The sequence below is a fragment of the Notechis scutatus genome, chromosome 4 (genome assembly GCF_049901735.1).
Source record: "Notechis scutatus isolate UNSWTSFEM ecotype Mainland chromosome 4, rNotScu1.2, whole genome shotgun sequence".
Classification (NCBI taxonomy): domain Eukaryota; kingdom Metazoa; phylum Chordata; class Lepidosauria; order Squamata; family Elapidae; genus Notechis; species Notechis scutatus.
The window spans coordinates 28,932,711-28,948,218 of NC_142012.1; the positions used below are offsets into that span (position 1 = coordinate 28,932,711).

Sequence of the window (15,508 nt, forward strand, 5' to 3'; positions counted from 1 at the left end):
GGCTGTCCTGGAAACAGCGAAGGACTGGCCTGTGGTGTCACAACCAGCAACAAACGGAGCTCAGGACGGCCGTGTGTGGTCCGCCTTAGCTCCGTTTTCACTGGCAGAGAGTTGCAGGAGGCTGTGACAGCTGAAAAAAGAGCTCTTGAGGGCCGCAGGTGGCCCTCCTGAGCTCTGTTTTTACTGGCAGAGGGTTGCAGGAGGCCGTCCCAGCCGAAAATTGATGGTTATGTGGCCATCATGACATTGCAGAGCACTGTTACCTTCCCACCAAAGTGGAACCTAAAAACTAGCTTCAGCACAATAAATATTAACTAGCATTAATAAAAAGAAAAAAGAGAATTGTAATGATAATATAATAATACTTTCTAAAAAATGCTTTTTCAGCTTATGGTAAGACAGAAGTGCTGATGGTAAAGAAGAACCTGGAATAGAGGGACTGAGATTCAGCCTGATTTTGAAAGGGTTGTATATCTGGAAACAGCAGGCTCACAGTCTAGGAATTTGACTTGATTTCAGTTGTCATTGGATTCAAGGTGTCAGCTGGGCACCCTTGCAAAATTATTTTTGAACTGGTAGCTCAACATTGGTAATGCTTAGTCATGCTAACATCCTTTTTTGATTACTGTCACAGACCCCACAATAGATTATGCTTGAAAAGTATATCAAAGTTATAATTGGTGTAAGATGTGAAAATAAAATTGTGATCGAACAATCCTAACCCTAACCCTAGGATAAGATCTGCACGAGCTACTATAATTTTAAGAGCTGGTATTAATCTTTAAAGTGCTACTGGCTTAGGGCATGCCAAATTAAAGAACTCAGTGTCCTGTTAAAAGCCTGAACCATGTTAAATTGTCCAGAAAGTGCCCTGTTGAATGTTCGTTCTCCTTCTGGACAAGACCATCATTTCTACGCCATGTTGGAGACAGACCAATTCTGTTCTCCCAAGATAGGGCATTTAAAAGATTTTGTAAGCATGTATCTCTTTTGTCAAATGTAGACTTCTATAAATTTTTATAGCTAATTATTTTTAAAAACTGTGTTTGTAATTTATATCCTAGTTTTATTTAAAACATTAACAATATGCTGAAAATTAAATTAATATTACTGAAGTTCAAGTGTCCAAAAATATTTAGTATACTGAGTATTATGTATGTTGAATAATAAACTGAATATTATTGATTAAAACATTTAAATGTTTTAATTAAGATCTTATAATATACTGTATTAAATACATGGGTTTCACTTGTCTTATTTTGAATAACATGAACACGTGTCAACCGAAATCTGTATATGAATTGAGACAAAGTTATATAGGAAATTTGTCAAGTATGAATTACATTGACTATAGACATGGCAGAAGGAGAAGAATGCTTTTAGAAGGCCCAAAAGCATAATCAGATGAGATATTTATCATAACTGTAATGTAAAATTTTAATAAGCAACAAGTTTAGGCAAGCTTTCTTCTGGGTGTTCTGAATGGCAGGAAAAGGTTCACTCCTTTTAAAAGTGAATTGCACTTTTCATGTAAATCTTAACCCAGAATAGAATCTCACCCTGGGCTGCACTACAAAAAAATCTTTGCAACTGCACAGTCTTCAATTTTCCACTGTGGCTGTCACTGTGATTCCATATTTTTCTTTCTCAAATGACTGCACACAGAGGTGAATTTTTAGACTGAATTTTACTGGGTGCAGGAAGGAAAAAAACATTGCTTTGCAGGCAATGCTTTTCCCCCCTAAAAGCTTCATGTTAATCACAAAAATACATTGTGCTTCTCTGTGCTTTCTAAAATATGAACATCCTGACAAAATTTCCTAAAGACAAATTATTAGTAATCAAAATGTTAATGGGACAAACATTTCTGTGAAAATCTGTGGATTAATTAGGGATCGAGTTGAAATATTGAAAGGAACATAAATCCTGGGAATTAGATGTGTCCATAAAGCTTTCTTGGAAACAATATGAAAGTGATTACCTTAACCTTGTTTTTTGGAGGGAGGGGGAGGAGAACTGTATAGTATAGTCCATAACTCTGGATTTGCTGGAGGTCTCTTCTACATTAATTTAACAGGAATAATCCTGTTTAGCTTTTCCAAAACCAGCAAGTCCATCTAGCCACTATCTCCTGCTGTGACAATTAGGAATAAAAAAGTTATAATATTAAATATATTGCTGAGGGACAGGGGGACTGGATTGAATGTTTATTTCCTCTGTGGTCTGCCAAACAGAGGAGGAATTATGATGTAAACATCTAACTTTAAAGGGTTCCCCTCTTTTGCAAGAACCAAACACTACAAACCTCTAAAATAGCCCAAATATAATTTCAGCTACTGTCGACTATATGTTTAAAATGCATGTAACGAGTCCCTTTTTAAAACTGAATTAAATGTTTTAAAGACATTTTGAAGGGAGTCTAAGCAATCAAGAATTTGCAAAATCATTTTAAATAATTAAATCTAAAGAAATTAGCTAATTCTGTTGCATGGAACTTGAAAAGGAACTAACAAAATTGCTTTCCACATTTCTGGTACTTACAAATACTATAAGACAACAAGAAATCTGTACTTTACATGTTTTTTGTACAGCAGATAGACTTTCAAACAAAAAATATGTACTTACGGATTGCCACTGTCAGTTATGAGATTATTTTTCTCTGTGTCTTGAGGGCTGGTAGGAGCAGCAGTTGTGGGAGACTGAGAAGATAGGGAATCCATGCTACCTGAGCGTGTGTATTCTTTGGCAGGGATAAGATTGTCACCTAAAAATAAATATTATTTTACTGCTTCCATTTTTTAAATGTAGCACAGTTATTATGCAAAATATAAGCCACCCAATATTTGCTCTGAAATCTGATTTCTGTGAAAAATGCTTTAAGGATTGCAGTCATTTGAACTATATTAACTTGCAAGTCATTTAAGATAAATTCATACAAGTGGACCTGGCTACAATTGAGCCCAAAATTTCTGCTGCTAAGCAAAACAATTGTTAAATGAGATTTGCCCCATTTTATGACTTTTCTTGCAGTTAATAGGTGAACTTGGTTGTTAAGTGAATCTCCTCCATTGATTTTGCTTGTCAGAGGTTGAAAAAGGTGATCACATGACCCCAGGGCACAGCAGCCATCATAAATACATGCCAGTTGCCAAGTGTCCAAATTCTGATCAGATGACTATGGGGCTGTTGCAATGGTTGTAAGTGTAAAAAACAGTCAGAAGTCACTTTTTTCAGTGCTGTTGTAACTTTGAATAGACTACCTCTTTTAAAGAATGTATGGAACCGCTGCACACTGGAAGTGAAAAAGAATTATGTATACAATTTTAATCCATAACCTTTGCTCTTTAAAATTATCGCTAGCTGACATCCAGCCATTTATACACTCATTTTAATATCCAAAATAATCATTTAATTTCAGCCTTTGCAACATGCTTTTACTTGATTATTTTCCTCTTGACAATAATCACTAGAATGTACAAATTGGCTGCATTAAATTAATTCAAGTTGAAACAATGTTTAGATATTCCAATGTACAATCAAAACATCAATTCTGTAACAAACTCTTTTCACAGATCCCTTGCTAAAGACTTCTCAGCAATTTTTAAGGAAATCATTCTCTTACCATTTAAAAGCACTCAGCACTTCAACATTTGATCTGAAGCTTCTTTCTAATATTTTTATTTAGATAAATGTAATAACAAAGTAGACATAACTCATTGAGATATATAAACTGAACCCTGATAAAATGTACTGAGCCTCGGGAAATGGAAGCTTATCATTTTTTCTAGATGGGGTGGCAGCGCCCCAGACAAACAAACACAAACTTCAGGATTCTCCTAGATTCATAACTCCTGCTCAAAGAGGAGGTGGCCAGTGGTGGGATTCAAAATGCTTTACCATCAGCCTTCAGGAAAAGCCTAAAAACCTGGCTCTGCTAGCTGGCATGGGCTCCTGAAGGAGAAGCTGTTGGATGGAAGTGGCTGAGAAACCAACAGAAAAGGCACCTCTCCCCCCAAACCCTTGGGGTTTTTTTTTAGTTTGCTTTAATTTTTGTAATTTTAATCCATTTTTATATTTATAATAATTGAATGTTTATTTTATCTTGATGTAAGCCTCTTAAGAGTTGCCTGAACTGTTAGGTAGACTGCAAATAATTCGATAAATAAATAAAATATATTTTATTTGTTGTATAAATAAAATTAAACTATACCATATTTAGATTAATTGTGCTGACTATTACAACAGATCTATTACATTGTTTTCTGTACATTAGATACTCTAAGCTGGTGTTTAATGTTCACTGGTATGCATCCTTGCATGACATGATAAGAGCTTGTGGTAAATTAGATTTTATGATAATGATAAATTCATAAAACTCACAGTAGAAAACACACTTCCCTGTAAGAATATACACTTAAAATGCAAAGTTTTTAGATCTATTCTAATTATTTAGTTTTTGTAACATAGATTAATGTTTATATCTAAATTTGTACTAATGTGCAAGATGCAGCACTTTTTCCCCCCAAAGCACTCTGAAAAATCATGACAGAGACTAGCATCCTAATTCCAAGGTATCAGTTAATTTCTGATTTTTAGGATGCTAGTTTCCTGGGAGGTATGTCAGTTGACAGAATGCTAGAAGAGAAACTACCGTATATACTCGAGTATAAGTCGACCCGAATATAAGCCGAGGCACCTAATTTTACACAAAAAAACTGGGAAAACTTATTGACTCGAATATAAGCCGAGGGTGGGAAATGCAGCAGCTACTGGTAAATTTAAAAAATAAAAATAATTAATTTGGGAAACGATCTCACTATCATGAAAGGTTTAATTGATTCACTAACCCAAAATAAGAAGATGATGATGACAGCGGGAGGCAGGAGTCACTCTCTTCCCCTCCCTCGGAGGCCCCCTGAATCAAGAGTCGCTACTGCCGGCGCGGCCCCAGTCCCGCGTCGCCTCGGGAAGGGAAAGGCAAAAAGGAAGAGCCGCGGCAGCGCTTTGCAACAGCAGCAGCGGCACCGGAGGCTCAGGCTCAGCGGCTCCTGGTTTTGCCCCACCCTTCCCAAGGCAACGCAGGACCGGAGCCGCACTGGCGGCAGCAACTCCCAACAGCCCCAGCCGGACACCTGAGCGGAGATGTAGGGAGAAGGCAAAAGCGACGGAAGATCCTTCAGGGGAAACTGAGGGGGAGACTCACCCTTGGTCCAGATGAGCCCCCTTCCCCGCCCCTAAGGAAGCAGAGGCAGCCAGCAAGGGCAGGCAAGCCCCGCTTCACAGACTCCGTCCGTCCTCACTCCCACCCACCCAAAGCCACGAAGTCCCCCAATCGCGCAGCCCAGAATCGCCCTCCCCTCAGGGGGCAGCAACGACGCCCGGTTTTTCCCGAGACAAGAAGCTCCGCCGTGCAATGAAAGCGCCCTGGCTCTAGGCTCAGAAAACAACGCGAGCCGAGGTCGCTTCGGCTCCGCTCGGCTTCTCCAACATCCGGCACCGCCCTGTTCTATGTGCCGGGCCCGGCAAGTCCGAGCAGCCAGCGCGTGGAGCAGGACAGTGCCGGACATCGTTGGCTGCCTCTTTCGCAGCACGGGAGGCCTCCCCCGGCTGGCCAGCTGCTCTCCTCCTTCTCTGCCTGTTTGTTCTGTGTGACCGAGGAGGAGGAGACCGGCCGGCTGGTTGGGGGAGGCTTTCTGCGCCGAGGGAGGCGGCTGCTGGTGTCCGGCTTTGCTCCGCTTCTCCGATGGTCCGGCGCGGCCCTGTTCTTTACTTGGGCAGCCGGGCGCCCACAACGGCGCCCACGGCGGCAACAGGCAGTTCCGCCCGGGCTCCGCTCAGGTGTCCGGCTGGGGCTGTTGGGAGTTGCTGCCGCCGGTAAAGGCAAAGCGCTTTTGCCTTTCCCTTCCCGGCTGGGGCTGTTGGAGTTGCTGTCGCCGGTGCGGCCCCAGTCCGCGTCGCCTCGGGAAGGGAAAGGCAAAAGCGCTTTTGCCTTTCCCTTCCGGCTGGGCTGTTGGGAGTTGCTGCCGCCGGTGCGGCCCCAGTCCCGCGTTGCCTCGGGAAGGGAAAGGCAAAAAGCGCTTATATACAAATGCACTATTACTAATTGTAAAACTATTTCTGTAATAAAGAAAGCTTGGAAATCATTTTAATTTTTAGAATTATTCTTAAACTCATTGTTCCTTGAGCCATAGGTAATAAGTAACTTAATTAGGCAAACGACTTCTTTTTTAATTATTATTAGTATAAAAAGTTGCATTATAATATAAAAAAATATAAAATAATATTGCAAAACAAGTGCATTATTATAATTTAAAAAATAAATCAGGGCACTTTTTTTTTTTGCAGGAGGACACCAGATGGCCAGCTCCTTCATTAAAGCAAAAATCCTTTTCAAGGAAGTGTTAAAGAACTATTACCTACTTTACATATTTTAGCAAATATCTCATTTAAGTGAGCATTTGTGCATATAAAATTCAAAAAATTATGCACTTTTACTCTCTACCATTAGATAATAAAGCTTAGAGCAGCACATAAGAATAAAAAAATTCCTGAGTGAATTAAATGGTAATATAGCCATTAATATAGGGAGGCGCAGTGGTTCAATGGACTTGTCGGCTGGAGCGTCAGCAGCCCAGGTTTGAGATCCAAGCACCATGCGATCGGGTGAGCTCCTGTCCTCACTCCAGCTCCTGCCAACCTAGAAGTTTGAAAGCATACAAACTCAAGTAGATAAATAGGCACCACTTTGGTGGGAAGGTAACAGCGCTCCATGACATCATACTCGCCATGTGTGACTATGGAAATAACTTCAGACAGTGCTGGTTCAATGGACTTGAAACAGACATGAGCACCACCCCTTAAAGTCAGCAATGACTATTGGAGTAAAATCCTCAAGATCTCCTTACCTATAGCCATTAATATAGTATTTTCACCTATTTTTTTCTTATAGAATATGTTAAAGAACACACAACAAAATATTAAAATATTGTGCTAGAGGGGGAAAAAACAGATGTCAAGATATAAAATGAACCAACCAGTCAAGTTACTATTTATTTTTGAGTGATAGTTTAAAGACCCCTAAAAGATAGTTATAACCCAGTCTTAAAGCTATGTCTATTGCAGCATACCCTCTGCCTATTCCCCACCCTATCCTTCCCCGCTGGGTCCACACAGGCAGTGGGCCTATAATGTAGAATTTTGGGAAAGGATTCGGTATTAACTTTACATTAAATAGTAAAATAATGTTTTTAAAGCTTGTTCTAAAAAGTCTCATATTAAAGAATTAATATTTTTACTATTATTTACTAGACTTTATGTATCACTTCCTACAATTGCCATTTTTCCACACATGCCCAAAGTATATTCCATCCTCTACACAAGATATTACAATTGAAGAATATGGTTGAACACTGAAATATCAAGCCACACTTTCCTCAAAAGCAATCTGATCTGTTTGATCCTTGTAGTTTTTAGTTTTGCTTAGATGTTAAATCAATCTATTTTCCTTTTTTCCTAAATCTCAGCTTTACTTCGAATGCACTTCTGTTCTATTGCAAGGAAATCCATATTAGTTTCTTAAGGAAAACATACTAAAGGAATAGCTAGCATACAGGTGTGCATCCTATTCCTACGTGAACTTCTCATTGAGGTAGCTAAAAATAAAGGATCAAAAACTCACAATTTTATCAAGCTGGGGAAAACAGTTCACAGCAGAATCAGATATGTACCAGGGTATTATTTTAGACCACATAATTAAAATGTCAAGATATGATAGATCTAATGGTTATCATATACAAAGAAACAAGATAAAAGCAGGGTACAATGAATTCCACACTAGCTTGAGATTAAAGTGACAAGTCAAAATTTTATCTACTGGAGCATACAGAAGATTAAAAAAAATATTAAGTAATAGAAAAAATAGATCCCTCCCCAATATATCTGAATGCTGGTAATGATCACTTTTTCTTTTGAGAAGAGAAACTATAGGTGAATAAGCATATATCTATATTAGAGTATTTGTACAAAGTGTGATTGAATCAAAATAACATGGACACCCTGATGCCACGATGTAAGCTTTATTTTGGCATAATTCCATCTGGATGTTAATACAAGCATATAAGTTGAAAGATCTGCATTATTCTACTGTGATATACACATTAACATTTCTTTTTTCTGCAGGCACCCATCATGCAAAGGGCTGTACACACTTGCGTTGGCTGGTATTTTTTAAGATTAACCTGAAAAAAGCCATATCTGCAAGGGGTGTGAGTCAAAAGTCAAAATAGTGACTAGGTCTGGGTGATTGAAGCTTTACCCTTTTTTACATGTATGCCCCTTCCCTGGCGATCAAATATTGCTTGGAAATTGTTTAAGGAAAAGAGTACCACTCTCTGGGTCAGTTTTAACCCTGCTTAAATACATAGTTCGAACTTTATTTTTTCCTTTCTATTCATTTATATATCTGACTAATTTTGTTCCCTCTTTTTTATTCATTCACAGTGCAGATTCTCCTTCCCTTTCCCTCTCACCACTGCCACCTGCTTACCTTTCATTTTACTGTTTCTATAGAATAAAATACTGTGCGGCAGCAATGAACATATTATTGCTAAGTTTTATAAAATGTTACTGAAAGTGAATTTGGAAAGAACATGTAAAAACATTATATGAATTCAGTGGGTAAGGAATTTTGGATATAGTGTGATGGGTGAATATAAATCTACCCCAAATTGTACTATTTTCTCCAATGTTACAATTCACTGCTATACAGGAGCCAACAGTGCTAGACAGGAGGTTCACCTAAGGGTTATAAAAGGAACTAAATTCTCTGTGGCTGTACAAAGAATTTAACATGTCATCTGAAGTTACCAAAGAAACTCAGTGGGGATTCCAATATTACTATTAACAATTATATATTGCTGTTAACAATTCTATTAATGACAGTTTAAAATCTCTAGCCTGATCTTGTTTTAAGATGTCTAAAAATCTGAACAGTGATAGGCCACTTATTTTTTCCAAAGTATGTTTGGGTTTTTATTGGCATCCTTGAACTATTGGAATTTAACTTCAAAACTTATGGCAAGCAAGTGAAGCTGCCATGAAATGTGATATCTTAATTAAAAAAATGAATAAACAATATTATGGAAAATTAAGGATCAACAGATTTATTGTGGAATGAGCTTTCATGCCATGACAAATAACATAGCTTTTAAGATGCCACCATACTTTTTATTTTTGCTCCAACAGAACTACAGATGTCCTGTTGGAAGCTTATGGTGGTTCTAACAAGTGCAGAACCCATTTTTAAAATCTATTTCTTTAAAACATTTATTACAGTACAATCTTTAAAAACACATCACCAAATATCTAGTACTTTTCCTATCCCATATGTATGTATAATACATACCTATGTACCTACCTACATATGTGTACATATATACTGATTTTTCTGGATGACAAGTTTGAATTTGCTATTTATTTAAATACAAAATGAAAAGTATGGAAGACAAAAGGCACTTGTATTTATATATAAAAGCTAACAGTTTATAATATTTGTTATATGCTTACAACTTGTACCATTTGTTCATCAATAAATACATTTCATTAAGTAAAATTTTATTGCTACATGTTATCTATTTGCACATCACTAAAATTAAGCTGCCTCCAATATTTCTGGGTGTTGAGCTCACTATTCTTTGTGAAGAGATTTAATTAATTAATGTAAGAAAGAAATAAAAAATACCAAGTCTAAAAAAACTCTACTAAACTCAAATGCCCACTGTGGAGAAATACCTGAGGTGTATATAAATTTGGAAAATCCAATAAAAACTATACATGGAGCTGGTTAAGATCAGGAGTGTTAAAGAAAGGAACTGAAGATTTTATTTTACTAACTCAAGAACAACCTTTGCCACTATTTTGATGAATGCAAAACAATAAACTAATTTAGTTATTTATTAAATTTCTACACCAGCCATCTCACCTAAGTGAATCTGGGCAATTTACAAATGTCACCTTTGTAATGCAAAGCCTGAAACAACTGACCATTTGATCAGTGGCTGCAGCAAAATTTCACAAACTGACTCTAATCATTGTTACAACTAAGGTGCCAAAATTATTCATTGGAAATGTGCCAGAATTTTGGACTTAAATGTAGCAAAAACCACAGGAACCATTAAGAGGAGGGGTTTCGGAAAATGAGTGGGTTAAGATTTTATGGGATTTTAAAACTCAAACAGATAGGCATTTTGTTTGCTGTCACTGAAAAGAAGAAACTCTGGTTCACTGATGTTGCTATAGGGGATGGAAAAGCACCGTGGAAAAAAAAGTGAAATACTGGGGCTTGCAAATTTAACTTAAACACTTATGGGGGGAAAATCATCATTGGAGCTATGCCTAATGAACAACTAGACGACACAAGGACAGTTTTTTCCACCATGCTATCCGTCTGCTAAACAACTAATTTCCACAACATTGTATATTTAGTAAGACTTTTACTATTATTCTTCTCATCTTTCCTATTAACCATCTCCTTTTCTACTTATGACTATAACTTGATACGTCCCTTTACAATTTATATTGTTCTATTTAGTTTCCTAGTATGATTTATGTTATTTAGTATCATGACTACCACTAAGTGTTGTATCTTATGATTCATAATGAATATATTTTATGATGACTATGATCATGATTTATCACTTATAACTTTTATGTACACTGAGAGCTTATGAACTGAGGACAAATTCCTTGTGTGTCCAATCACACTTGGCCAATAAAGAATTATATTCTATTATTCTGTTCTGTTTCCTTGTCTGCTCTGTTCTGTTCTATTCCCTTGATATTTAACAGACATGAATATTCTAATTTTACAATAAATAAATGAATAAGTAAATAAATACTTTCACCAGTGTTTGATTGTGAATATAATTATAAATTACCCATTTAATAATAATGATGATACCTCTAAGACCATCAACAATAACATCTGCCTACACCAGGTCCTTGGAAGGTTCTCAATCGGTGGATAAAAATGCCAATCCAGTCTAAACATCCTTCTGATTTTGTGCAACCAATCGTAATAACAATACCATAAAACAGGTATCCCCCAACCCCCCGGGCCACATTACCAGACCACAACCTGTTTCAAACCAGGCTGCACGAGAGATAGGCAAGCACATGCAAAGCTCCACTTGCTTCAGCGGAGAGAGCGTGAACAGTCATTTGAGTGGAGAGCGTTTATGTGAAGCTCCACTTGCACAAATGAAGCTTTGCACAACAGCAGAAGTGCCTTCTGTTTGACCATGCTCCGCTCATGCAAATGGAGCTTTGCACATGAGCAGAAGTGCTCAACGCTCATCCAAGTGGAGCTTCAAGCATAAGTGTCCTCCATTCACATACCAAGCTCCATTTGTGTGAGTGAAGAGTGTGCGTCCCCGCTGCTCGTACCAAATGAGCTGTGCGTGTCCACCTGCCACTCAGGACGTGTCCTCTGCACAGGGCCACTAAGATGAAATGTTGGAGACCACGGCTATAGCCCACTTTTTAAGAAGGAAACATATATATAGATCTATTTATCTTTATTTTTATATCTGGTTTTGATGTATCAATGTTAAACAATTAGAACAAAGGTGCATTGGAATTATATGCAATAAATAGCAAGAAGTGGTGGGCACACAAATAGATAAAGTAATAGAAAATGAAGAAGTTAAAATACTCTGGAACTTTTCAAACAAACATCTTCTGTCACACAATAACTGAGACTTAACAACTGTCAATAAAAAAGACCATAAAATCAACACTTCAATATCTTGAGACAGAAGAATAGAAAAAAAAAGAAGTGGGGAAAAAATCACAAAAGCCTGCAAATATAAGTAGCAAAAGAAAGATAGCACTAATAGTAGTAAGTGCCTTGGGTGCAATCTCAAAACAACTGGAGGAGAACTCGAATACCATCGGCAGTGACAAAATCACCATCAGTCAATTCCAAAAGGCAACTTTACTTGGAACAGCTTACATCCTATGACAGCTTACATGCTGTGACAAGGGCAATAATATCTTTAATATTATTAAATAAATTCAGTCTGTCCCAGATCCTTGGGAAAGACTTTACAGGACAAAAATGACAAATCCAGTCCAAGCATGTGGCTGACTGTGCAACCAACCATAATATTTTGGAGTGCTGCTGATGAACTTCTTATGAGGAAAATGTATCAGTCAGCTTGTATACCTGTCTTTCATTTTATATCTGTACACATTGTATCACTGTTAAAGTATTTTTAATGGAAAAACCGCAAATGTAATCTTTGCATTCTGAAAAATTGTTACACTTTATTTGCATAATGAATTCTACTTTTTCATTTTATAACTTACTGTATATGTAATTATATATTACTATCAATATTACTGCTAGAGTTGTCTCTTCAAACTCACTAAAAAGCTTTGCTTTGGATTCCTATTTTATTCCATTTCTCATACAACTTATAATTATTGAGGTCAAATAGAATTAGTTTAAAAATTCAGTAAAAGCACATACATTGTCCTAAAGTTATGTACACACGATATTATAAAACACATTCTATCAGAATGCTGCCTCCATTTTCTAACTTTCAGAAACAAAAATAACAAAAGATATTGCAGAAGATATATTGCAATTCCACTTTTGCCAAGATAGAAAATATGATGAACATCTTACTGTCATCCAGTTCTAGGCAGAGATTATATACAGCAAGAGGCCTCTTATTACGTTGCCCCTGTCGTCTTGATTGTCGTGGTGGGGCATTTGGAGGAGAGATTGGCGCAGGCGTAGGCTCAGGGAAATAAGCATCAGGCAGCATATGGAAAATCTGCCAAGAGTAATAAAAAACACACTGATTTGCTGTGAAGGACAACTTGTATAAATCCTGTAAGTCATTTTCAAGAAATCATTTGCCTTGGATTTATATTCAATGTCTCGCATTTTGAATATTATTTTAAATAAATCAAAATTAAAATAAGCATAAATATTCACTGTTCTGCCAAACACTTAAACTCACAGACCAAAGAATTTTATGTTTGCCAGATGGCAGATTATGAGATCAATCAGGGTTATGAACTAAGACAAGAGATAAGCTCTACAATTTTTTCAACCTATGAACTTTGCTCAGGTCTTTTGTTCATTCATTCATTCATTCATTCATTCATTCATTCATTCATCCTATTCTTAAGAAGCAATTACTAATATATCACCCTAGTGCACAATTTTATCAGGTGAAATTTATAATCAAGAAGAGGGCTTTTTCACATGGCACTTGGAAAAATGTCCTTTATAGTTCTAAAATTCTACACTATTATAACACTTAGTTTCCCAGGCATTTAAGCTCAGATATATTTTTCCTAATGTGATTTTTTTTGCTAGAAACTTTAACCTAGATATTATAAGAAGGAAATTGAATCAGAGAGATTCAGTATCTTTCCTTAAAATCTTTTGAGGACAAATGCTTTTTACATTGACAGACAGCTCTACCTCTACCAAACACTTTTTGCATTTAGATGGGAACCAAGTCTGGCATTCAATATTCTTCTCTTCTCCTTCACATTTCCCCAAATTGTTACTATTATAAAGCAAAAAAAAAAAAAAAAAAGCCAAAGTGATGGCCTCCCAAAATATGTATGTAGGTGGGTCCACGCAGACATTAAATTCTCATTGCTCCAGAACATAAATCTTTGTTAAGATAAAATGATCAATCACTTCCACTCATCTTGGCTACAGCTGATGTTCATTGCTTAAGTCAGGCTTGTCCAACCCGCGGCCCATGGGCCGCATGAGGCCCAGGTCGCCTCGTAATGCGGACCAACGCCCACCCCAACCTTCATGAAAGATCCAGCGAGGAGGAGGAGGAGAGGCAGGCGCGAGGCGGGGCGAGGCGAGCAACAGAAAAGGCGGGCAGCCGCAGCCCAAAAGTCCTGCCTTGCCACCTCCTGCTGTTGCCGCCGCCGCTGCATTTGCAGGAGGAGAGGTAGGCGCGAGGCGGGGCGAGGCGAGCAACAGAAAAGGCGGGCAGCTGCAGCCCAAAAGTCCCGCCCTGCCACCTCCTGCTGTTGCTGCCGCCGCGCTTCTGCCCCCGCCGCTGCTGCTTCTGCCCCCGTTGCCGCTGCCGCCCCGCTGCTTCTGCCCCCGCCGCCGCCACCGCCGCTGCTGCTTCTGCCCCCGCCACCGCTGCCGCCGCTGCTGCATTTGCAGGAGAGGTAGGCGTGAGGCGGGCGAGCTTTCTTCCCCCCTCCCCCACCCCGCAAAATTTGGCTGGAAAATTAATAAAAAATAAATAATTTGCAGGAGGAGAGGTAGGCGCAAGGCGGGCGAGCTTTTCCCCCTTCCCTCCCACCCCGCAAAATTTGGCCGGAAAATTATAAAATAAAAATAAAAATTTTTAATAAATAATTAATAATAAATAATAAATAATTATTTTATTTTATTATTTTATTAATTTAATTTAATTTAATTATTTAATTTAATTAATTATTTAATTTAATTATGTGCGGCCCAAACCAAATTTTCATCTTCTAATGTGGCCCAGGGAAGGTGAAAGGTTGGACACCCCTGGCCTAAGTCCTTAAAAGGATTTTTAAGCTGAGGTATCAATAATTGGAGGTGGGACAAGCTTAATAGAGGATCTCTTCTATATGCAAACATGATTTTTTGAAGGCTATTGATAGGGGTTTTTAAAGACTAAAACTCAGGTTCCCTATTTCATCTTGTCTGATTGGAATTAGGTTGCATTTCTTTTGGGCTTATGAGAGGTTATGTCACATCAGATGTTGGTAGGAGCAAAAAATTTTTTGTGGGGGGGTGTCTTTGGATCATTTCTTAATTTCAATCTTCCCAAAGAAAAAAATCAAGCTACTGAGCTTTTATTTTCCAAAATTAAATCTTTAGGTCTAATATCTAAGTCTCAACCCTGATAAAGTCAGTCAGCCTTCAATGCAGGATATAGACCTAGATGCCCATATAGGTAACCAGAACTTTCCACCTCCATTACAGCTCAATAACCCTCTCCTGCTCCATTGCCAGATATTTCCTACACTTTACATAGGAGCCACCTCATCTTCACCAAAATCATCAAATTAAAAGAGCAACAAATGGTAGATACAGAAGTATTCCTTATTAAATTCATACTTGTGTATGTTATGATATAGAAATTCAATCTATTCCACATTCATAACTAGAGTGCCCTCTATGCAATAAATGGAGAACAAACTAATAACAATTGTTAGAAATCTAAATTACTCCTCTGAGATTATCATTTTATCCTAGGAAATTAACTCTGGCTATTACATATGTTCCTTCCTTAATAATCGTTCAGAGATCATTCAAACGTACGATGGTGCTGAATGTGTGGCAGCTACAATTAGTCCTCATACTTACATTGATTGCAGCATCCATAGTCACATGATCACCGTGGGGAAGCTGGAAGAAGGTAATGATCATGGGATGTTCTCACTTAATGATATGATTCATTTAGTATTGGAATTTATG

General features: G+C 37.8%; 1 protein-coding gene across 1 annotated transcript in view; it reads right to left on the reverse strand.

The window, feature by feature from the left end:
• ARHGAP10 (Rho GTPase activating protein 10) overlaps positions 1-15,508 on the reverse strand; it is a 103,593-nt gene that overhangs the window by 16,075 nt on the left and 72,010 nt on the right. The window contains exons 19-20 of the mRNA XM_026668772.2: positions 12,689-12,839; positions 2,626-2,764 (exon numbers count right to left, since the gene is read on the reverse strand). Of these exons, the coding sequence (XP_026524557.2) occupies positions 2,626-2,764; positions 12,689-12,839 (290 nt within the window). The remainder of the gene's footprint in view (positions 1-2,625; positions 2,765-12,688; positions 12,840-15,508) is intronic.